General features: G+C 44.6%; 1 protein-coding gene across 1 annotated transcript in view; it reads right to left on the reverse strand.

Annotated features, from left to right (window-relative positions):
• Window positions 1-24647, reverse strand: part of LOC124795590 (puratrophin-1-like) — a 1203525-nt gene that overhangs the window by 587229 nt on the left and 591649 nt on the right. The window contains exons 6-7 of the mRNA XM_047259662.1: window positions 13443-13665; window positions 10960-11076 (exon numbers count right to left, since the gene is read on the reverse strand). Of these exons, the coding sequence (XP_047115618.1) occupies window positions 10960-11076; window positions 13443-13665 (340 nt within the window). The remainder of the gene's footprint in view (window positions 1-10959; window positions 11077-13442; window positions 13666-24647) is intronic.

The raw sequence follows: 24647 nt of genomic DNA on the forward strand, positions 1-24647 counted from the left end.
GGTGTAGAATATCGTCGGCTTACCGCTGAGTAATTGTCAGAGACAGCAAAGGACCTGGAAGAGCAGTTGAACAGAATGGACAGCGTCTTGAAAGGAGGGTTTAAGATGAACATCAACAAAAGGAAAACGAGGATAATGGAATGTAGTCGAATTAAGTCGGGTAATGCTGAGGGAATTTGATTAGGTAATGAGACACTTAAAGTAGTAAAGGAGTTTTGCTATTTGGGGAGCAAAATAACTGTTGATGTTCGAAGTAGAGAGGATATAGAATGTAGAATGGCAATGGCAAGGAAAGCGTTTCTGAAGAAGAGAAATTTGTTAACCTAGAGTATAGATTTAAGTGTCAGGATGTCGTTTCTGAAAGTATTTGTATGGAGTGTAGCCATGGACGATAAATAGTTTGGACAAGAAGAGAATAGAAACTTTCGAAATGTGGTGCTACACAGGAATGCTGAAGATTAGATAGGTGGATCACATAACTAATGAGGGGGTATTGATTAGAATTGGGGAGAAATTTGTGGCACAATTTGACTAGAAGAAGGGATCTGTTGGTAGGACATGTTCTGAGGCATCAAGGGATCACCAATTTAGTATTGGAGGGCGGCGTGGAGGGTAAAAATCGTAGAGGGAGACCAAGAGATGAATACACTAAACGGATTCAGAAGGATGTTGGTTGCAGTAGGTACTGGGAGATGAAGAAGCTTGCACAGGATAGAGTAGCACGGAGAGCTGCATCAAACCAGTCTCTGGACTGATCACAACAACAACGCCGCTGAGTTGTAGAGGTGCCACGGATGACAACCAAATGCGTCTTGCTATGAAATGTCGTCTCAGACCATCTCTCCTGGATGTCGGGTCGCACGGTGTGCGACAGCCAGGATGGTAACCCACCGCTGCCTGGCGCTTCTTGAGACACGTCTTCGCCGGTCGTGAGAGCTCAGTTCGAAGCAGGACTCATCACTCAAGACAATTCTACTCCAGGCAATGAGACTTTCAGGCCGAAGACGTATCTCGAGAAGCCGCAGGCAGCGGTGGGGTACCATCCTGGCTGTCCCCCGCCGTGCAAGCAGACAACCACGAGAGATGGTCTGGGACGACATTGCATTTCACAGCAAGACGCATTTGGTTGTCATCTATGGCTGCTTTATAGCACAGCGGTACGTGGATGATAGTCTACGCCCCGTGTAGCTGCCCTTCATGGCAAGCCATCCTGGGCTTACATTTCAGCAAAATAATGCCCGCCCGCAAACGTAGAGAGTTTCTGTTGTTTGTCTTCGCGCCTGGGACATCCCATCTTGGCCAGCCAGGTCACCGGATTTCTCCTCCATTAATAAGGTTTGCAGCATTATCGGGAGTACCTTCCAAGAATCTCGAGATATAACGCGGCGATTGGACAGCATTTCGTTGCGATATCGTTAAGGAGGACATCCAACACTTCTATCAGTGAGTGCTCAGATAAATAACTGCTTGTATAAGGGCCGGAGGCGGACCGATATATTATTGAGTTGCTCAATTTGGGAAGCTCTTTGTCTTGAATAAATCATACATTGAAGTTAAAATCTTCTGTGTTATTACGCCGCGTCATGTTTCTTCTAAAATGATCGACGTTTCGACCTCTCTGCTGAGACCTTCCTCAAGATCTTCTGGTGTCCACTATTGCTAGAACACTGTCAGAGGCGAGTGTCACGTCCTCTTATAAAGGGGGAGTTTTCACGCGTTCGTGTTGGGGAAGTGGTAGTACTGGTTAAAATTCATATGGCTACCATTGGTGGGCCATAGTCATAGGCTAATACTCCCGCTCTGATGCAGAAGAAGGGGCGTTGGTAGCTCATCTCCTGTGGATACTATTGACGGTCCATCGTCATTCGACAGAAAGGTACTATTCCACACTTATGCTGGAGAAGGGTTATTGTTTGAAATGCCTGCTACCGATATTGGTTGGTCGTCATCAGTGGCTAGATTCGAAACGGACAGAGCTAGAGAGGGGAAATGTTTAACCAAAATATTATTGTCCGCCGAGGTCACTTTCAGCGTGTTGTTTATGCCGCTCACACACGGCGGCCGCGTATTTACTTCCTTGATGGCAGGGAGCCATGATGCCGGAAGCCTACAGCCGTCCTCTCTATTGAAATTATATGAATTTTTAGAAATTTAAACCGCTTCTGGGACCTTTCTTCTATAAATGTCTGTTTCTTTAGCCAGTACACGTACGTTTTTAAAGTCGATGTCAGAGCCAGAGTTCTCATGATCTTCCGCTACTGCCGATTTTGCACTTTGTTTTAGCCGCGTGTGCCGTTCGTCTTCCTTAATGCGTTCTTTAACAGTTCTTCCCGTTTCGCCTATATATACCTTGCCGCAGCCACATGTCACTTGATAGACGCCTGCATTGTGGAGGCATCCAGGTGCATCCGTTTTCCGTCGGAAAAAGTCTTTTATTTTGTTCTGACTAAAGAAAGATGTCTGAATACCATTTTTCTTTAAAATTCTGCTTATGCGGTCAGTGACCCCAGAAACGAACGGTAACCTGACGGAGTGAGAAGGCGGTTCCTCGTCATTCTTATTAGCGGTATAAATAGCCATATGAATTTTAACCAATACCATCACTTCTCCAACACGAACGCGTGAAAAGTCCCCCTCTACAAGAGGAGGCGACAGTCGTCTCTGACAGTGTTCTAGCAGTAGTGGACACCAGAAGATCCTGAGGAAGATCCCAGCAGAGGGGTCGAAACGTAGATCATTTTAGAAGAAACATGACGCGGCCTAATAGCCCAGAAGATTTTAACTTCAGTGACAACGGCCACAAAAGCCTGCAGACTTACATAAATCATACATTTTTTTCTGAAATTGTAATAATTTGTCTGTCTGTACGTGTACTTCACAGACTGTCCCATTCGGATCATTCCTTCGTAGTGCGTCTTCTTATTTTTATTTTTTAAGAGTGTATTTGACTTTTGATGTTCATCTCAGCTGCCATCGGCCTGTAACCTCGTCACGGCCCACAGACGCAAAACTGCACAGGAATGACTCTTCATCCCGGGTCCGCTTCATCTTGGTTTCTCTTTCCACACATTCCAAAAAAATGGTTCAAGTGGCTCTGAGCACTATGGGACTAAACTTCTGTGGTCATCAGTGCCCTAGAACTTACAGGGTGATTCAAAAAGAATACCACAACTTTAAAAATGTGTATTTAATGAAAGAAACATAATATAACCTTCTGTTATACATAATTACAAAGAGTATTTAAAAAGGTTTTTTTTCACTCAAAAACAAGTTCAGAGATGTTCAATATGGCCCCCTCCAGACACTCGAGCAATATCAACCCGATACTCCAACTCGTTCCACACTCTCTGTAGCATACCAGGCGTAACAGTTTGGATAGCTGCTGTTATTTCTCGTTTCAAATCATCAATGGTGGCTGGGAGAGGTGGCCGAAACACCATATCCTTAACATACCCCCATAAGAAAAAATCGCAGGGGGTAAGATCAGGGCTTCTTGGAGGCCAGTGATGAAGTGCTCTGTGACGGGCTGCCTGGCGGCCGATCCATCGCCTCGGGTAGTTGACGTTCAGGTAGTTACGGACGGATAAGTGCCAATGTGGTGGCGCTCCATCCTGCTGAAATATGAATTGTTGTGCTTCTTGTTCGAGCTGAGGGAACAGCCAATTCTCTAACATCTCCAGATACTGTAGTCCAGTTACAGTAGCACCTTCGAAGAAAAAGGGACCAAAAACTTTATTGGCTGAAATGGCACAGAAAACGTTCACCTTAGGCGAGTCACGTTCATACTGAGTTGTTTCCCGCGGATTCTCAGTGCCCCATATACATTGTGACGGTTGACTTTCCCGTTAGTGTGGAAAGTTGCTTCATCACTAAACACAATCTTTGAAACGAAAGATTCATCTAGTCAACAGCGCCTCAAGCGAACAAATGTACAACTAAATGAAACTTTATAGCTCCCTTAATTCGCCGACAGATAGTGCTTAGCTCTGCCTTTTGTCGTTGCAGAGTTTTAAATTCCTAACGTTGTGGTATTCTTTTTTAATCACCCTGTAGAACTACTTAAACCTAACTAACCTGAGGACATCACATACATCCATGTCCGAGGCAGGATTCGAACCTGCGACCGTAGCGGTCGCGAGGTTGCAGACTGTAGCGCCTAGAACCGCTCGGACACTCCGGCCGGCCCACATATTTCACTGAGTGCTTCAGTAAAAGGAGACGAAGTGGGTGGAATCACATTAAATAAAATCTGCAAGAAATGCAGAAGCGATTTAAGTATAGTCCGGTTGGAATGCAGCTAACAGGTCGACGCCCAGCTATAGAAATAAAAAAAAACGAGAACTATAGTACCTCAACGCGGCCGGATCGTCCCGATACGTTTCCGACGTAATAAAGAAATCGATTGACGTTATAAGCAGTGCCGTTTGAGCTGTAATTTTGATTACATCGCCAATTGTGCTCTCATTGGGCACTCTGTTCAACAAGCCGTTTCAGGCCTGCCACCATCTCCAGCGAAACAATCGTATCGGCAGCCGGCAGCCCGGGGCGGGCTCCTTTTCGCCGCACTCGGCTGCTAGTTCCAGACGCGGCCGCCTGCCCGGCAGCGGCGCCACTTTCTTCCTGCGCCGCTTCGTTCCGGGGCGCCGATCGGGCAGCCGACGTCGGCTGCCGCGCGGAGCGCCGATCGCATCTGCGTCTGCGCCCGCGCTCCTCTAAAGAGAAGAAAACGTGAGACGGCCGCGGCGAGCAGCGCCTCCCCCCCCCCCCTCCCCCTCCCGCGCAGATAGGCGATAACGAGACGTGTTTGCAATGGGCAGCCTAATGTGTACCGACTAATAACGCAAATGCGATTCCAATGACCCAAATCGATTAAGAGCGCGATTCGACGTGGCGCCCACTGGAAAGCGGCCCCACACAATAGGCGGCCGGCGAGGAGGGAACCCCGCCCGGCGCGTCTCGTTTCCGTCCCGACGCTGCCGGTTTTTTATCTCGCGTCTCCCTTTCGAGTGCCATTGCCGTTTGGCAAACAGCTCTCTTTGCGGTTATAACGGCCCTAACGGGCTGCGCGCTTCTTGTTATTAACTGCATTTATTGGCTCTGGAGGCCCTGCTCCACTTAGTCCCGACCCGCAACGGGCTCGTTACGTTTCATTGTCGGCATTCTGACGTGACGATTACAGAGCTAGAAACTCGATGCTCGAGAATTCCTCGCGATCTGCGATCCACTCGTGTGCAGAAAGCATGTTTAGCTCTGCCTCCTGTTTCCATTCGCTTCAGATACCGGTTGTAGCGTATGAATTACAACAAATGTGACTGGACGGTCGACTATGTTGACTCCTCTCCTGTAATGTTACACTACGCCAATCGACCACGGTTCGCTGCCCGATGTTTTGAAGCTCACGCCTCGCCTTTACAATTTGGCCTAATGTGATACACTTTTCATTAATTTATTTACATTCATTTATTAACATTGCAGAGTGACCCACCGCCTTGATAACTATGGTGGGTCGTTTGCTACCCAAATTAGTAACAAAGCTGTAAAGATAAACTCTTCTCTGCCTGCAGATTTTCTCAATACTGTTATTTTTCTTTTCTTTTATACAACTGCATTGTTAATTAAAACAAGAAACACATGTGATACATAATACAATTGTGGAAAGGAAAACACGTTTTACTATGTTCTTAAAAAAATAAACGCTAGGAAAAATTTAGATAGTAAAAGAGCTTCATATAGTTGGTTGTTTGAACTGTGAAGGCTTCTCATCTGAAGTAGTATATTTTATTCTACAAAAATTACTACTATATATAAGTATGTCGTGACATTTGTTCTACGAGCTTTGTGTATGAGGTATGGCAGTACTATTTGTTGCTGCAATTGCTTTCTCCATTTGCCCACCCCATAAGCTGGAGAGGAGAAACGAAAAGGTGACCTCGAGCCTCGTCTGCCCGGAAGGAGCTTCTTATCAGTGTTATGGAGTTGTGCTCGTGTAGTTGATGACGTGTTATGGCCATCTCTCTATGCCAATTGAGAGATGGCTATACTATCTTTAATGTAGTTAGCCTTCTCCTTTTCGTATTTTCTTTACAAATGCCAACTAAGGATGTTCCCTAGATTGGTTCTACTGGAAGCAGATGATGGGAAGAAGACTTCAAATTTCTATTAGTAAAGTAAAAAATTATAGTTATTAAGTCAGAAAAGGTTCTAATATTCCAAGGAAAATACTAGAGCGAAGTATAAATAACCGGTTGTCATTCAAAAACTGCAATGGGTCCACGTACCTGTTTGGGTTTATCCACTGAGAAACGACTTGTCTGATTTCCTACAACTTCCTCGCAAAACTTACGTATAACAAGTAGTTCAACATAAACATGTTAAGATTGTTGGGTACTTCTTTAATACGATTTCCTCTTTGTTTTTCGAGTGTTTTGCCATCTGTCCCTTGCATGTGGAGTCATCTAACCCTGATACGTGCGTGAAATGACTAAGTGTTAAATAATTTTAAAAAAAGTTGTAATTAATTTGAAATTTTATCTAACTTAGTGAACGAAGTCTTACTTTGCGAGTGCATAAATCAATACATGTAAATTTCCCAGTGTTTTTTTGTGTATTGAGGTCTGATACCAGCATTTGAAAACATCGCGCTCATCCATACCTATTTTATTATCCCGAATATTTTCACGCGTCTTCATTTGTAAACTCGAGTATTAACAGACAGTTTGTAAGTAGGCTGATTAGGTCTTTATGTTGGTAACGTCACGTAGCACTCTGTATGAAAATCACTGGCTGTGCTGTGTGCAATCTGTGGCTGGTTGGCATTGTTGGAATATTCGCTATTGTAGTGTTGGGCAGTTGAATGTGAACAGCGCGTAGCGTTTCGCAGTTGGAGGCAGGGTGGGGGGGGGGGGGGCATAATGCATGCGCAGAGCAGAGATTTTTCGCCGTACTGCGCATGACGTCAGCGTCGAGAAACTCCGCTCAGTTCGCGCGCGCTTTCTTAAGTGTTGAAGCAAGTAAGTTTTGTGTTGTTGCTGTTTGTTATCGTGTTGAATCGAGTTTATGCTTTCTGCGACACTTTAACAATGCCGAATTGTGCCGTGGCTGTGTGTGAAAACTATAATCAGAAGACTAAAGGGAGTAGTATTTCCTATCATAAGTTTCCGAAAGATCCTGAAACATGTGCTCGGTGGGATCAGCTCTGTAGAGGAAGTGATAGTATTAACATTAAAAATGCTACTATCTGTAGCGTACATTTTAAAGAAGACGATTATTTACGAGATCTCCAAGCTGAATTAATGAAACTTCCGCCAAAGAAGATCTTAAAGCCGACTGCAGTTCCTTCATTGCATCTCATTAAAGCCACATCTGCAGCTGCTGCTTCGTCTTCTGTCCAAGAAAGAAATGAGAGAAGCAAAGATCGTGAAAAACGTAAACGTGCACTTAACAGACTAGCTTCAATGTCACCGAATAAAAAAAAAGTGGATCAAAGCACAGAAACTGAAAAAGGCCGCATCGAGGATGAAATGAAGAGGCTTCATAAGGAATTATCGCTACAGACAGAAAAAAATAAGCGTTTGATAGCTGAAAACAGCACGCTGAGAACGAGAAACAAATTACTGCCTCATGCATTAAGCAGACAGAGAAAGCTATACCAAAGCCTTCAGTATCAACGAAGTACTAAAGTGACAACTAAAGTACACCTAGTAAAAAAAAAAGTGTTTACGAATGCACAAATTGAATGTCTTCTGAAATCAAAGAAGAGCACCCATTGGACCCAGGAAGATATAAGCAAAGCCTTGCTTCTGCGCTCTCTGTTCAGAAAAACTTATATGTATTTAAAAAATATAATGGAAATACCATTACCTGGATTTTCCACGTTAAAACGGTGGATATCCAATTCTTTTCGTTGTGTTCCCGGAATTTTGACTGATGTATCGTACTTAATGAATAAGCAAGCAACAAACTAAAGTCAAGCAGAGAAGCTGTGTGTGTTAAGCTTTGACGAAATGAATGTGGACAGTCGCATATGCTACGACCAAGAAACTGACACCATATACGGACCACATAGCCAGGTACAGGTTGTTATAGCACGTGGTTTGTGTGGAACCTGGAAGCAGCCCGTATATTATAACTTTGATACTACAATGAATCGGGATTTACTGATCAGTAACGTCAGAGAGACGCAGAAAGTGGGATTTGTCGTAGTTGGTATAGTGTCTGATTTGGGGGGTAAAAATGGGAAAGTGTGGAAGGAATTCCACATCGACTACACAAACACGTGCTTCACCAACCCAGATGATGAAACGAAACGTGTTTGGGTATTTGTTGATGTGCCACATATGGTGAAACTTCTCAGAAACCACCTTTTAGGTGATGGTTTCTCATTAAGTGACGGAAGAACGATAACAAAGTGCGTAATCGAGCAGCTATTGTCAGCAGCTATTCCCAGTTTGTGGAAGAGATCGACAGCGCGTTCATCTTGCTTGCCAACTCTTTTCCAACACTGTATCAGAAGCAATTTCTTTTGTAATGCCCGAAGAAAAAGACACGGCATAATTCTTCAAGTTGGTGAACGACACTTTTGATGTTATGAATTCGAGGGTACCTGTCGGCAAACGACCAATTTCAGGTGCTTTTGGATTGTGTAAGGAGACACAGGAAGAAGTTCTTCGCAGATTCTACTCCGTCTGTGAAAAAATGGGAGTGGGAAATCACAAAACTTTATTTCCTTTCCAAAAGGGATTACTCACCTCGATTCGGTCACTGCTGGGTTGTTTTTCGGATTTAAAACATGGCTACGGTTTGAAGTATGTATTGAGCTCAAGGTTCAACCAAGACTGCCTTATTTTCCCAGATAAGAGCAATTGGCAGAGCCTATGATCATCCCTTACCAGTGGAATTTAAAAGCCGTTTGCGTATTTTAGTTATGAACAAAAGTATTGCTGACATTCAGTTACGCAGTTCTTGTCCAGTCTCAGCGGAAACTGATACAAATTATTTGACTTCCAACCTGTTTACAGGACTTGTGCCGGGCATTGAGGAAGCGTTGTCAATGATAGAAGGTGATCAACAAATGAGGGACATTACACTACATGACTTAATTGTTCCACCTTTGATAGAAAATTCAGAGTGTTCTCTAGAAGGTCTCCGCTACATCGCTGGATATATTACCTCCAGGTGCGTCTCCATTGACAAATCACTTGGTCATCCTAGTGGTAAGACACTCGAAGTGTCGAAAGACCATGCAAGTTCTGGGTGGATTGAGAAACTGTCTCGTGGTGGCTTAATCATCCCTTCAGATGAGTTGTTTGATGTTGTTAAGCTGTTAGAGGTGCTTTTTTTAAATTTTCATGGCAGCAGTCTGTGTAAAGACGGCAATGTGATTAGAAACCTGACGAGACTTTCAATTGGGAAGTTTCCAACTATTCCTCAAGAGGTCATTACAGGGTACGCTAAAACCAGAACCTTCATCCGGATAAGGCACTTCATCACATCTGCAAAGGCACAGAGGGCCAATAAGCAGCAGCAGAAAGCAGCACACAGGTGGAGAGCTTCTGCAGTCCCCTCCAGATCTGATTAAGGTATTTAAATTCTTCTTAAAATTTTTGAATGTGAGTTCATTAAACCGGGCTTCTGTATCATTATGTGTAGTAATATCTCAACTAACTAGACGTACGATTGCTGCTTAATACCTAAATGAAAAAGATAGTACACACTATTGCCGACTATGATGCACAAAATGTGTTTAGTAAAATGACAGCTCTTGTAATTGTTGCGTTTCCCGTACTATTAAAAATTGTAAAATATGTAAAAAGGGACTGAAGCATACCAGATTGTTGTTATCTAACAAAAAATATTGAGTAATAGAATATAAATTGAGGGGGAGCCAAAAATCTGTAGTTTTACTTTTGTCATTACCAGAGAGACAATATAAGAGTTTCACAGTCGTAGCAGGTATTAATATTCAGTCCCTGTATTGGTAAGCTTCGATCGAATCCATAATTCATTATATTGCCCTTCACGTTTCGTAAATTAATGTTAGTTTAAGCGCAATAGTGCCGTATGCGAACGTCTCGCGCTGCTGACGCTTCTCGACAGTGACGTCACACGGAAGCGCCCGATCGTCGCCGAACGCATTGGCCCAACCTTCTATGTACCAACCTTGAGCTGGAGGTGGGCCGCCAGCAGTGGTAGATGTGGGGAGCATGGGGGCTATGTAAGTAGACTGTTTAGGTTTTTATGTTGGTAACGCCACGTAGCGCTCTGTATGAAAATCACTGGCTGTGCTGTGTGCAGACTGTGGTTGGTGGGACTCATTCTTGGAATATTCGCTTGTGTAGTGTTGGGCAGTTGGATGTAAACACAGCGTTGCGCAGTTGGAGGTGAGCCGCCAGCAGTTGTGGATGTGGGGAGAGAGATGGCAGACTTTTGAGAGTGGACGATCTGGACGTGTGTCCATCAGAAAGAGTAAATCCACTATTAAGGTAAATACATTGTTTGCTCTCCATCAGAATCTTTCATTTGCTAACTATGCCTATCAGTAGTTAGTGGCTTCAGTAGTTAGAATCTTTTATTTAGCTGGCAGTATTGGGACTCGCTGTATTGCAGTAGTTGGAGTAAAGAATATTTTTGTGAGGTAAGTGATTCGTGAAAAGTATAGGTTATTGTTAGTCAGGGCCATTCTTATGCAGGGATTATTGAAAGTCAGATTGCGTTTCGCTAAAAATATTGTGTGTCAGTTTAGTGTTGATTAGAATAAGTAAAGAGAGAAATGTCTGAGTACGTTCAGTTTTGCTCAGCTGTTTGAAAATCAAATAACGTAAGAAGTTTACAAGCACAGTAAATCATAATTTTTCTAAGGGGATGTTTCAAGTTGAACTGTTAGTGGGTAATAGTTGATGGCTTATGATTATGTGTCAGACAGCCGGACCACTCTGAGTCGGACGACGCGCTCGCACCCACCTTGTGGAACTCGACCCACTCGAGCTGGTCGTGGTCGCAGCGGCCGCCGCACACGGCCGGCGCCTGCTCGGCCGCCACGAACTCGCGCAGCGCCTCCTCCCCGCTCACCACGTGGTACTGCAACAGGGGCACGAGCGCACGCTGAGTCGCCGGCGCACGCCAACACTGTGCCGAGCTAGCGACCACTCCACGGCGCTAGGCTCACACACACACGAGGCCGTGCATTCACACAGAAGTACTGCACCAGTAGAAGAATAATGGCTAACTTTGAGGGATGAAGTAGTGAAGGCAGCAGAGGATCAAGTAGGTAAAAAGACAACGACTAGTAGAAATCCTTGGGTAACAGAAGAAATACTGAGTTTAATTGATGAAAGGAGAAAATATAAAAACGCAGTAAATGAAGCAGGCAAAAAGGAATACAAACGTCTCAAAAATGAGATCGACAGGAAGTGCAAAATGTCTAAGCAGGGATGGCTAGAGGACTTATCTCACTAGGGGTAAGAAAGATACTGCCTACTGGAAAATTAAACACACCTTTGGAGAAAAGAGAGCCATTTGTATGAATATCAAGAGCTCAGATGGAAACCCAGTTGCAAGCAAAGAAGGGAAAGCAGGAGGGTGGAAGGAGTACATAGAGAATCTATACAAGGGGGATGTACTTGAGGACAATATTACGGAAATGGAAGACGATGTAGATGAAGATCAAATGGGAGATACGATACTGCGTGAAGAGTTTGACAGAGCACTGAAAGACCCGAGTCGAAACAAGGCCCTGGGAGTAGACAACATTCCATTAGAACTACTGATAGCCTTGGGAGAGCCAGTCCTGACAAAACTCTACCATCCGGCGAGCAAGATGTATGACACAGCCGAAATACCCTCAGACTTCAAGAAGAATATAATAATTCCAATCCCAAAGAAAGCAGGTGTTGACAGATATGAAAATTACCCAACTATCAGTTTAATAAGTCACGGCTGCAAAATACTAACACGAATTCTTTACAAATGAATGGAAAAACTGGTAGAAGCCGACTTCGGGGAAGATCAGTTTGGATTCAGTAGAAATGTAGGAACACGTGAGGCAATACTAACCCTACGACTTATCTTAGAAGCTAGATTAATAAAAGGCCAACCTACGCTTCTAGCATTTGTAGACTTAGAGAAAGCATTTGACAATGTTGACTGGAATACTCTCTTTCAAATTCTGAAGGTGGCAGGGGTAAAATACAGGGAGCGAAAGGCTATTTACAATTTGTACAGAAACCAGATGGCAGTTATAAGAGTCGAGGGGCATGAAAGGGAAGCAGAGGTTGGGAAGGGAGTGAGACAGGGTAGTAGCCTCTCCCGGATGTTATTAAATCTGTATATTGAGCAAGCAGTAAAGGAAACAAAAGAAAAATTCGGAGTAGGTATTAAAATTCATGGAGAAGAAGTAAAAACTTTGAGGTTCGCCGACGACATTGTAATTCTGTCAGAGACAGCAAAGGACTCGGAAGAGCAGTTGAACGGAATGGACAGTATCTTGAAGGGAGGCTATAATAGGAACATCAACAAAAGCAAAACGAGGATAATGGAATGTAGTCGAATTAAGTCGGGTGATGCTGCGGGCATTAGATTAGGAAATGAGACACTTTAAGTAGTAATTGAGTTTTGTTATTTGGGGAGCAAAATAACTGATGATGGTCGAAGCAGAGAGGATATAAAATGTAGACTGGGAATGGCAAGGAAGGCGTTTCTGAAGAAGGGAAATTTGCTAACATCGAGTATAGATTTAAGTGTCAGGAAGTCATCTCTGAAAGTGTTTGTATGAAGTGTAGCCATGTATGGAAGGGAAACATGGTCGATAAACAGTTTAAACAAGAAGAGAATAGAAGCTTTGGAAATGTCGTGCTACAGAAGAATGCTGAAGATTAGATGGGTAGACCACATAACTAATGAGGAGTTCTTGAATACAATTGGGGAGAAGAGAAGTTTGTTGCACAACTTGCCTAGAAGAAGGGATCGGTTGGTAGGACATGTTCTGAGGCATCAAGGGATCACCAGTTTAGTACTGGAGGGCAGCGTCTGCAACCCAGTCAACAGATTTGCGACAGAGTCTGCTGTCGCACCTTCCCACACTTATAGTGCCCATACTGAGCACCTGTGATGTGAGTTACAAACTTGGAGAGATGCTCTGTTCACAGATGTGTGTCTGTTTTCTGTATGTCTCGTATATTTTGCGCAGTCGTTTTCTGAAACCCTGGAGGTACTTATGAAAATGTCCCATACGTCGTTGCGCTGGAAAATGAAATGCCGGGAAATACTATTTTCGTACTGTCACTTCTGACTATGACATTAATTAAAAAAACGGTACATTGATGTCTTTCGCTTGGAAAGAAATTGGTAGTGTAATGGACTATCGAGGATTTTGGGTGTGACAGAGAGGTGAAGGTATGGGCACGAGGCAGAGTTGCAAGGTGTGATGGAAGCAGTGCGGGGCGCACCTGGACTCCCGAGGCGGCCAGCGCGGCGGGGGCCGCCTGCGCCGGCGCTTGCCCCGGCCTGGCCTTGCGTCCCGCAGGCCGCCACAGCAGCGCGCAGCCCACGGCGGGCCCGCCGGCGGCGGCCAGCAGAGACAGCGCCTGGTCCACCAGCTCCAGCGACGGCGCCTCGCCGCCCCCGCACGACGCCACCAGCACGCACACGCCGCCCGACAGCCGCTCCTCCCTGCAACACGGCCACAGCTCAGCAGCCGGCTCACCCACCGCGACCACATCCTCTGTTATCCTAAGCGACACCCACAAGGGCAGGCCGCCAATTGTGAAATTCATTCATACTGCGCATAATAAAAGCTCATGGCCAGAGGTGTAATGTGGCAAAGCACCAAGATGCACTTCTCAGCCGTTGTCGAGAAAATCGACAGTTAAAAGAAACCGTTACGGTGAAATACTCTCTACGATTAATAGTTCTCTACAGCGTCGTGGCGCAGCGGTAAGCGCTCGGGTTCGTAATCCGAAGGTCGCCGGATCGAATCTCGCGCCATGCAACTTTTTTTTTTTAGTATTTGTTTTTTATATTTCATATATATATATATATATATATATATATATATATATATATATATATATATATATATATAATTCCCGGCAATCAGTTGCAACAATTATGCATATAATAAGTTGTTGAAAGTCATTTGTCGTGGAAAAACTGGCGACTTCGAACATCATTATGTTTTCCGCAAACAAAGTTGTATTTCACAAATGTTATTAATTGTCTTCATAATGTTAACCACGTATAGTTAACGGAAGACGTAGAAACGATATTCCGAAACGAATACGTATAGCGTAAGTCAAACGTTCGAATTAGAATAGAGACCCCACGAACACAAAGTCGCTGTGGCAGCTATGACATATAAACTCCGTTACTCGCTAGTTACACTTGAAGGACAGATGTTGAAAGGGCCGAAACGAGCCGCCGCATAACAGCGTAGTTGCCCGCTAACTTCGAAAGAAGGTAGATCCGGTCCCTAGCGCAACTTATAACATCGTCGAAAATCAGTGGGGACGGGACAGCTTTGGTACACCCTGTTAAAAAAACGGAAAAATGGAGGCGGTACAATTGGAGAGCGATCCGCCTTCACCAGCATGCATAAGAATTCATTAATAGTTTATATATATATATATATATATATATATATATATATATATATATATATATATATTAGTCGTATTATTATATAACTATTAGTCGTAGAGAGTATTTCACCGTAACGGTTTCTTTTAACTGTCGATTTTCTCGACAACGGCTTAGAAGTGCATCTTGGTGCTTCGCCACATTACACCTCTGGCCATGAGCTTTTATTATGCGCAGTATGAATCGAATCTGAATTTCACAATTGGCGGCCTCCCCTTGTCAGTGTGTAACGCGTTTCTTGAAGCAGCTCCACCACACCGGAAGCACTAGCTTCGCCTCGTCTCCGTATGCGCATTCAAATAAAGACAGAAGGCCGGAGGCTGGAAAATCCAACTTTATCAGAAAACTATTATTCCATTCGTAAAAATAATTTCCTTACATGTAACCTGCCAACAATAGCACACTGGAAAGGACAGACTCAAGAGGTTGCTGAGGATCTGAGCGTGGGGAGGTGCGGTTCGTGTTTGTTTCGTGGAGGAGGGACTGGCAGAGGAAGTGAGCCACAATTTGTTGGGAAACAAAACCATTGAAAAACCGTCTGTTAGTCACTAAACACATTAATGCTTTGCAACAGCTACCTACTACCTGTGATGTATTTAACTGAGAAAGACAATGTTACATGGTATTTTTACATATTACTTTGCTGACTCTTATTTACACTAAGGTTGCAGGGTCATGGGATATCGATACGGCACAGACAGATGGCAGTAGCATCGCTTACACTAGGAATAAAAGGCCAGTCCACTGGCGGAGCCATCATTTCGCCAGAATACCAAATCTCACGCATTACCTCTCACAACAGATAACGAAGATCAAAAATGGTTCAAATGGCTCGAAGCTCTATGAGACTTAACATCTGAGGTTTTCAGTCCCCTAGAACTTAGAACTACTTAAACCTAACTAACCTAAGGACATCACACAACACCCAGTCATCACGAGGCAGAGAAAATCCCTGACCCCGCCGGGAATCGAACCCGGGAACCCGGGCGTGGGAAGCGAGAACGCTACCGCACGACCACGAGCTGCGGACGCAGCCGCGTGGTTCCGGACTGAAGCACCTAGAACCGCTCGGTCACAGCGGCCGGCGATAACTAAGTGGACGACGGCTTTCACTCAACGACTGAGAGCAGCAGTGTTTGCATACACTTGTCAGTGCTAACAGACAAGCAATTCTGAGTGAAATACTCTCATAAATGGGCGAGGGACGTACGATAAGCATACCCCGTTACGACTGTGCGGCGAAATTTGGTGTTGAGGGGCTACAGCAGCAGCCGACCTACAGAAAGCGGCTGCACCGCCTCTCCTGGGCTCTTGACCATGTCAGTTCCACCCTAGACGACAGGAAAATTGTGGTTTACTCACACGGGCCCCGATTTCGATTGGTAAGAGCTGATTGTAAGGTTCGAGTGTGGCGCAGACCCCATGCAGCCATGGACCCAAGTTGTCAACAAGGGCCGGCCGAGGTGGTCGAGCGGTTCTAGGCGCTACAGTCTGGAACCGCGCCACCGCTACGGTCGCAGGTTCGAAACCTGCCTCGGGCATGGATGTGTGTGACGTCCTTAGATTACTTAGGTTTAAGTAGTTCTAAGTTCTAGGGGACTGATTACCTCAGCAGTTAAGTCCCATAGTGCTCAGAGCCATTTGAACCATTTGTCAACAAGGCACTATGCAAGCTGCTGCTGGATCCGTAAAAGCGTGGACTGTGTTTACGTGGAACATACTGGGTTCTCTGGTCCAAATGGACGGGTCATTGACTGAAAATGGTTATTTTCGACTACTTGGAGACCATCCTCCCAGATATGATGGAATTTTTATGAATGTACCGTGTCATTGGGCCACAATTGTTTGCGACTGGTTTGAAGAACACATTGGAAAATTCGAGCGAGTGATTTGGTCACCCAGATCGCCCGGCATGAATCCCAGCCAACATTTGTGGGACATAATCGAGACGGCCATTCGTGCACAAAATCCTGGGCCGCCAACACTTTCCCAATTGTGGGCGGGTATAGTGGCAGCACGGTTCAATATTCTGCAGGAGACTTCCAACGACTTGTCGAGTCCATGTCACGCCGGGTAAAAGGAGGTCCCATGTGTCATTACGAGGTACACCACGACTTTCGTCACCCCTGTGTATTATGAATAATGTACAACATGTCAGTGTATGAAACTTCCTGGCAGATTAAAACTGTGTGCCGGACTGAGACTCGAACTCGGGACCTTTGCCTTTGGCGGGCAAGTGCTCTACCAACTGAGCTACCCAAGCACGACTCACGCCCGTCCTCACAGCTTTAATTCCGCCAGTACCTCGTGTCCTACCTTCCAAACTTTACAGAAGCTCTCCTGCGAACCTTGAAGAACTAGCACTCCTGAAAGAAAGGATACTGCGGAGACATGGCTTAGCCACAGCCCGGGGGATGTTTCCAGAATGAGATTTTCACTCTGCAGCGGAGTGTGCGCTGATATGAAACTTCCGAAAGTAGGAGACGAGATACTGGCAGAAGTAAAGCTGTGAGGACCGAGCGTGAGTCGTGCTTCGGTAGCTCAGATGGTAGAGCACTTGCCCGCGAAAGGCAAAGGTCCCGAGTTCGAGTCTCGGTCGGGCACACAGTTTTAATCTGCCAGGAAGTTTCATATCAGCGCACACTCCGCTGCAGAGAGAAAATCTCATTCTGGATGTCAGTGTATATTAACCCATTTCACAAAGTAAATACCGGTAACTGCCACTGGCCGCTTCTGCAGTATTTGTTTGTTTCCGTAAATTAGTTTCCAATCTTTTCCCAGACTCAGGGACACGCGGGAGTTCCATATCTACTTTTGCAGCATGATAAGGGGTACCAGCTTCCTACAGTGTAGGCGGTGCTCTTGTCAGTATTCACTTGGCACCTTCAATTTTCATGGCCTACTGGCCAGAGAAGTAGTCTCTAGCCATTGTAATCACTGAGAAACCAAGCGGTTGTTAACATTGATGTCGGTTACACTGCTGCAAGACAGAACCCAGCGGTAACGTACAGGCAGAAAAGGTACAGGTAGAACTGCATGTCGCATTTGATCAGCCCGAAAAGGCTTGAAAACTAGTTAATAAAAACAAATACTTCAAAAGTGATAGATCGAAGTAACTGGTACTTATATTCTATATTTTGCCTCGTGGAAAAAATGGGTCAAATGGCTCTGAGCACTATGGGACTCAACATCTTAGGTCATAAGTCCCCTAGAACTTAGAACTACTTAAACCTAACTAACCTAAGGACATCACACACACCCATGCCCGAGGCAGGATTCGAACCTGCGACCGTAGCAGTCCCGCGGTTCCGGACTGCAGCGCCAGAACCGCACGGCCACCGCGGCCGGCTTGCCTCGTGGAAAGTAATGTTGAAATATATCGCAGTACATTATACATTCACATGTTTAGTAGTTTTTTTGTATTGGGTGGTAACACGAGAAGAAACACAGAGAATAGAAGAAAGACAGTACTGCAAGCTTTTACAACCTATAGCCATTTAGCATTTTCAAGTTCCAGAAGAACAGCGGTGAACGGGTAACCAGTTTTTAGATTTCAGGGTGCTTGTTACATCTGACTGGGGGCTCAGGGAGATCGCGGATTCAGTTGGAAAATAAAATAAAATTTCTTTACAAACTGAATTCCAAGAGGAGTGTCGGTGGGGGAAGAAGAAGGGGGGGGGGGGGGCGGCGCATTTGCCCTCATCTTCTCCTCGCTCGGTATGCCCACGTGTAGATTCTCAAGAGTCTTAATTTAGGAGACAGGGAGGCAACTTATCTCCACTTCAACCACCATGTAGGATTAATGGGCGTTGATCTGGTAGCTCGTCCAGCCTGGGTATGTTGTTCAGGCAGAAAATGGCACCAATTTACGCGAATCTGAAGCCATTTTGATATCTCTGACTCGGAAACACAATACGCAAATAGAACGTTTAGAAGAGAATGTAGACCATCTCAGACAGATTTTGCACAAATCATTCCTTCCCTCACATTAAGTTGCCAATGCAGTTTCAGGAGGGGTATCTGGCCACGGACACAAGAGCAGCATCTATGCCGAGCATAGGGTCCCCGAGTGTCGATCCAATATGAAAGCGAGATAACGGCACGAAAGAGGAAAAATGAGTTTTTGTTTTCAAGGTGAAAACAAGTGCTGGTGCGAAGAAATAATGTGTCAGTAATAGCAAGCTGCACAATCCTCGTCCCTTGACTGTAGCTTGAAAACGTTTTATTCAACAAACAATGCTTTTATTACAAGGAAAAACGATTACAGCTTAAATTTACACTAACGACGTTGGTTTTAGTTTTATCAGTCAGTGTGCTTTCCCCAGAATAATTTGTATGTTTAACCAATCAGACCATTCATTACAATTCACCGAATGAGTGGTCGCAGTGGGACGACACTGAGCTTGAATTCGGGAGCAAGACGGTTCAAATCCCTGACCGGCTGCCTGTTTTACGTTTTGTATTGTCTCCCCCTAAATCACTGAAGGCAAATGGCGGTACTGTTCCTCTGAAAACAATACGACCTACTTATTTCCGCAATCGGAGTTCCTCCTCCGTCTCTAATGACCTAGATGTCAATAGAACGATAAACTCTACTCTTCCGTTGCTATGCAAACGTATTTCTTAATACCGCGAATGTCTGTTGTAAAGCATAAAAGAATTAACATACTACTTAGACATTGTGACGAAAGATCTTGGTAAGTTTGGCATACATAATATTAGAAGAAGCAAGTTTGTGGCAATTATCATGTGATGGACAAGGGTAATAAGTCTTCTTCTAGCTACATTAATTACGTACATATCGTAATAATTTATCTGTACTAACGACACAGAGAATGACTACACCGTTCCAAGAAAAGATTGAGTTTTCTGCAGAGCACCGCGATCAGTAGAAGCGATCGATACCATTGAAGTGAAATGCTATTTTTCTTCCTATACGAAGTACTACGAACGAAAATCAGTTTGTTTGTAGTGATAATTTCTATCTATTGCTCCAACAGCTTTCTGCATCATTTAACATTTCATTTCAGACATCTACTTCAGCTATGTATCGTCACATAATCGGTTCAAAAGTATACTGACGCTTAGTAGTGGGTTTGATTTCATGAGGACTTGAACTCTGCTCGGGACACTTACCATTATGTGCTTGAACGTCTGTGAAGGAATGGCAACCCATTCTTTCTCAAGAGCCGAAACGGGAGAAGGTAATGATTTTGGTCCCTTGGGTCTGGAACGCAGTAGTCTCTCTAACTTAACCCAGGGGTGTTCCATTAGGTTCAGGTTGGGACTCTGAACAGAGCAGCCCATTGCAGGAGTGTTACTGTGCGCAAAGCATCACCTCAAAGATTTTGGTTTATGACAGTGTGCACTGTCACGTTTTCCTCTGCTGTATGCACTACACAATGTCGTAAAAGGTGTTCATATCCTTTCGCCTTCAGCGTTTTCTTAAGCGCAACGAGAGGTCCACTCCCTAACCAAGAAATAAACCCCTATACCGTAACAGCACCACCTTCTCGATACCCCAGACTTGGCACTACACACGATGGCAACTAATGTTGTGCAGACAGTCGCCAAACAAAAACTCTTCAGAGTATTGCCACAGGCTGTAGCGCGATTCATCGCTCCAAATCACTCACTTATAGTCATCCAACGTCCAACGAAGTCGCTCTTAAAAACTGACTACAGAAGTGCGTGGCATGTGAGGAGTCGTTCGACCACTGTGCCAGATGGACTGCTGACAGCTCGATGGAACTCACAGGCGGTTCCTTCCCCTGATTTCACGCAGTTTTTTAGTACTACTCTCCGCAGTTATCGACAGTTCGTTTGCGTCAGTACATGAGGTTTGCCTGGTCTTGGGTTTAGCTGTGGTTGTTCCTTCGCGTTTCGACATCACAACCACATCATCACTAACAATCCTCGTGGGCAGCTTTAGGACGGTGGGAGTGTCCCTGGTGGATATGTCCACTGACACAGCTCTCCTGACAATATTATTCTGCTGCTATTGCTTCCCTGCTGGCAACACAATACTCCCCAGATCCCTTTGTATCGATGGGTCTTTCTCTCGTGACTTCTGGTGGTTACTTCCACATTACACGTGGATTCTGCGTTATGGGCGGCTGATGGGCGGCTGGTGGAATTTTATCGTTGTTTATAAAAATGTCTGGTTTGTAATGTAGAAAAGATGCATTTCCCGGCCGATTAATCTTATGTGGGGCGGCGGGTGGAATTAATTGTTATATAAATGTTCCTATTATTTATGCTGTTGTTTGCCATTCTCAACACTGGCTCTCTAACTACAATATTGGCAACCAGAAAGTGATTAGCAAAACGTGAAGCCTGTAATTAGAATTCCTAGTGCCTACTTCATCTGAGAAATACACTTATAGCTCTGAGGAATTAGGAGATTGTCTAGGATCCATAATCAAAAACGAGGATTGTCTAGGATCTATAATCAAAAACGATTCTCTAAAAATGTTCGCTATATTCTGAAAGTCACAGACCAAAAAGAATCCACACAATCCAACTAACAGAGCAGTTCAGAGTCTAATGCGCTGATGCAAATATAACTGTTCAAATTAAATGTTTAAGTGAATGCTCGCCATAATTTGATGATAATGTTCATCAAATGCCACGCTAAATAATGGTAGAATCTTTGTCCCGCAGCGGCACGTGAAAATACGACATACGCAAACTGAAGGTAGATCATTAAAGTCATCCCAGAATTAACACTTCACTCGAAAACGATTTCATGGTTACGCGTATCCCGAGTAACTTATTACGGCATCCGAGACTGTTTATAGCAATGATACCGACGCGACGCGACTCCTGGCACAGATGGTGCGCTAATCAGCGTCTGTAGAGAACTGGGGCCTTTCTTCCTCGCGCAGCGTTGTTATATATAAAGCCGCGGTCCGGACGGCTTAGGAACGCCTGATCAAATCGGCTCTCCCGACTAGCCGCTGGGCTAGTAATGCACCACATTAAGTTACCAAATAAATCATCGCTTCCTTTGCTGATGGCCGATGAAGCTCTCAATTTAAATGTGCAATCAGCACACAGGTAAGTAATCATAATAAAAGTCTGACGTGGCTAAGTCAAATATTTTGGGCGAGAGAATTAATTTAATTACACTACACGCAGTAGACGAGCTCTGAACTTGCCCTTTGGAGATACGCTATCGCTATAGTTTTATAGTTATTCAACTGAAACTTCTCACATCTTCATGATTATAGCGGATCTCCCTTCTACTTAAATTTAAACATCCTAGCCTTATTTATTCGCCTACTTAACCTATCTTGCTTCCTTAATTTCTAAGACAAAAATCAGAAAATTATGAATTTCAACTAAAATTTTAATTTGTGAGATCCAAAATACTGTTTCTACTAAATTATTATGAAAAAGGAATCTGAATATAAATTTTTAAGTTTCTAGCTCTTTTCTGTTGCGCCAATGATTTTTACAGAAAAACGTCCAAATTTCGAAAATGGTTAAAGTTATTGAACTGATATTCAATACATATTGATTTAGTATTACTCCTGACATGCTAGAAACGTTTCAGGTTATTTACTTGATTTTTAAAGTATTGCGCAACATTTATGACGTCAGAGCTATCCTGGCACACAATGGAAAGACTGATGTGAATTTTATAAGGCTTGAGTAGGCTGCTTCCCTACAACACGTGTCCGGATACTTTTGATTAGAGCGTATGTGCCTCGTGAACGTAAAGAAGAAGTTTCTGTTCCCATTCCCCTTACTGCCTCTTTTACGATCTTAAAATGCTAAAATCTACTCCAGCTGAATTGTTCTGAATATTGTCACGGCACAGAATCAGCGAGGAACTTCGTGTTTGAGAGACGTGGTGCAGTAGAGAGGGGGCCGAAGTGTGCACGGCCTCGTGCGGGCGCCGGCTACGGCCCGTGTGCGCCGCCGGCACGTGGGCGCGGAGCCGGGCTCCACGTGGAGACGGGCCCGCACGTGGCCTGGGCGCTAACAGGCGCTAACTGTAATCGCTCTGGCCGCCTCTGTTCCCGCACGCCCCCACACCGGATGTCGGCGTCCACTGCACCATTCATTCACTGGCCGGCGCCTCACGCCTCAGCTCGCGTCTCCAGGCGCTTGCAGGTGCAGGCTGCATTTCTTCCACTCGTGCCGTGTACGCAGTTTCCTCACTGGTTCTCGCTCTCTTGAGTAGCCGGTAAGCGCACTGGTGTGCAAAACGTAAGGACAGAAGTAGCTTTGGCGTGATGTGTCACTGGCAAGTAACCTAGCCCGATGAAACTTGGATCACACGTAGAACGAACTGCTACAGTATAGTACAGAAGGTAACTGAAAGGAATGCGCAATGAGACGAAAGGAAATGACAGATGGCTCTGAGCACTATGGGACTTAACTTCTGAGGTCATCAGTCCCCTAGAACTTAGAACTACTTAAACCTAACTAACCTAAGGACATCACACACACCCATGCCCGAGGCAAGATTCGAACCTGCGATCGTAGCGGTCGCGCGGTTCCAGACTGTAGCGCCTAGAACCGCTCGGCCACCGCGACCGGCAAAAGAAATGACACTTTTATTCAAAGATGAAGATTAGACTGAATTCACCGCGACTCAGTCACTACAACGATGGGACACGGTGTCGGTTGTGTTTGTACGTGTGTGGGTGTGTGTGTGTGTGATTACCGAGTACGGCAATTCATGCACCTTCCTGCGTCCGTTGAAGCGGCTGGCAGCGGACGGTTCGGGAGAGCGATTTGGCGGTGCTGCGCCAGGTCTTCTCGAGAAATCGCAGTTTATTAGAAGTTAAGTGATTGGTGATATGTTATTTGATTTACTCTTGTTAAATTCTGCATGTTTTTTGGTGAGGTCACCAGCCGTTTTGCTTTGGGGTCGTCCCACCATTCTTCTCCGTTTGCCCACCCGCGAGAAGGTGGTTGTTTATAAATTGTGTGGTCCGTTTTTCCCTTGTGGAGTAGGGCCGGGTTAGAGCAACCTGCGGTTCGGGTTGTTCGGTAATCTCACTATCAATCTACCGTACGTTAGTAGCTGCCTCTGTCATGTTTGTCGGATTTGGTGTGTTAACGAATTTATTGCTTGGGGTGTAACGGCCTAATACCTGAAATATGCTTTGATCTTTGGAAACTTTGACATTATTGCAAATGATCTTGAGAGGCGGTATCTGTGTACTGTAGAGCATCTTAACTATTGTTTGGCCAACCTTGTAGAATTTTATATAAGATTGCATTTCGTGGACTTTTATTTAAATGATCATTTTAGTATATAATGTTGTCACCCTTTCACCGTAAGACTTTTCTTAGAAGTTAAAATTAAACTGCACCTTCGGTGGCAAAGTTAATATTTTAATTGTTAGTGTTTTGTACGATTTCCATCCCTCCTACGGGGGGTGCATAGTTTGTGTGCTTCTGTAAATTGTTGAAACTCTTAGTTTGAAGTTATCTGGTGTGTTGCAGTTTTGCACCAGGGTAGTCTTTCAGAGGCTGTTGTGAGCTGTGATACACACCAGCTTTACGAAGATGTAAATCATCCTTCACAGAGCCGAGTAAAGCTGGAATCCTCGTGCGGGGGCCGCAAGATCACTTTACACAGTGTTTCTCAACAGAGCTTCGTAAAGCTGGTGTGTATCAGATTCCTTGCGGAAATTGTGAGAAATCGTACATAGGTCAAACAACACCCACCGTTCATGAGAGCTGTGTGGAGCATCGAAGATACACACGTTTATTACAGCCAGACAAGTCAGCTGTGGCCGAACACTGTATTGACACAGGGAATTCCGTGAATTACAGTGATGTGAAAATTTTAACATCCACCTCTCCTTTTTGGGAATTTGTCTTCAAGGAAGCTATAGAGATTAGATTAACCAATAATTTAATAAATAGAGATAATGGTTTTAATTTGGACAACGCATGGAATCCGGCTCTTGGGGTAATTAAACTGCAGAGAAGTCGTCATCGTGTCACCGCCGCCGATCATACATTGATAAGCGAATCGAATGTCTGTACGC

The sequence above is a fragment of the Schistocerca piceifrons genome, chromosome 4 (assembly GCF_021461385.2).
Source record: "Schistocerca piceifrons isolate TAMUIC-IGC-003096 chromosome 4, iqSchPice1.1, whole genome shotgun sequence".
NCBI classification, from domain to species: domain Eukaryota; kingdom Metazoa; phylum Arthropoda; class Insecta; order Orthoptera; family Acrididae; genus Schistocerca; species Schistocerca piceifrons.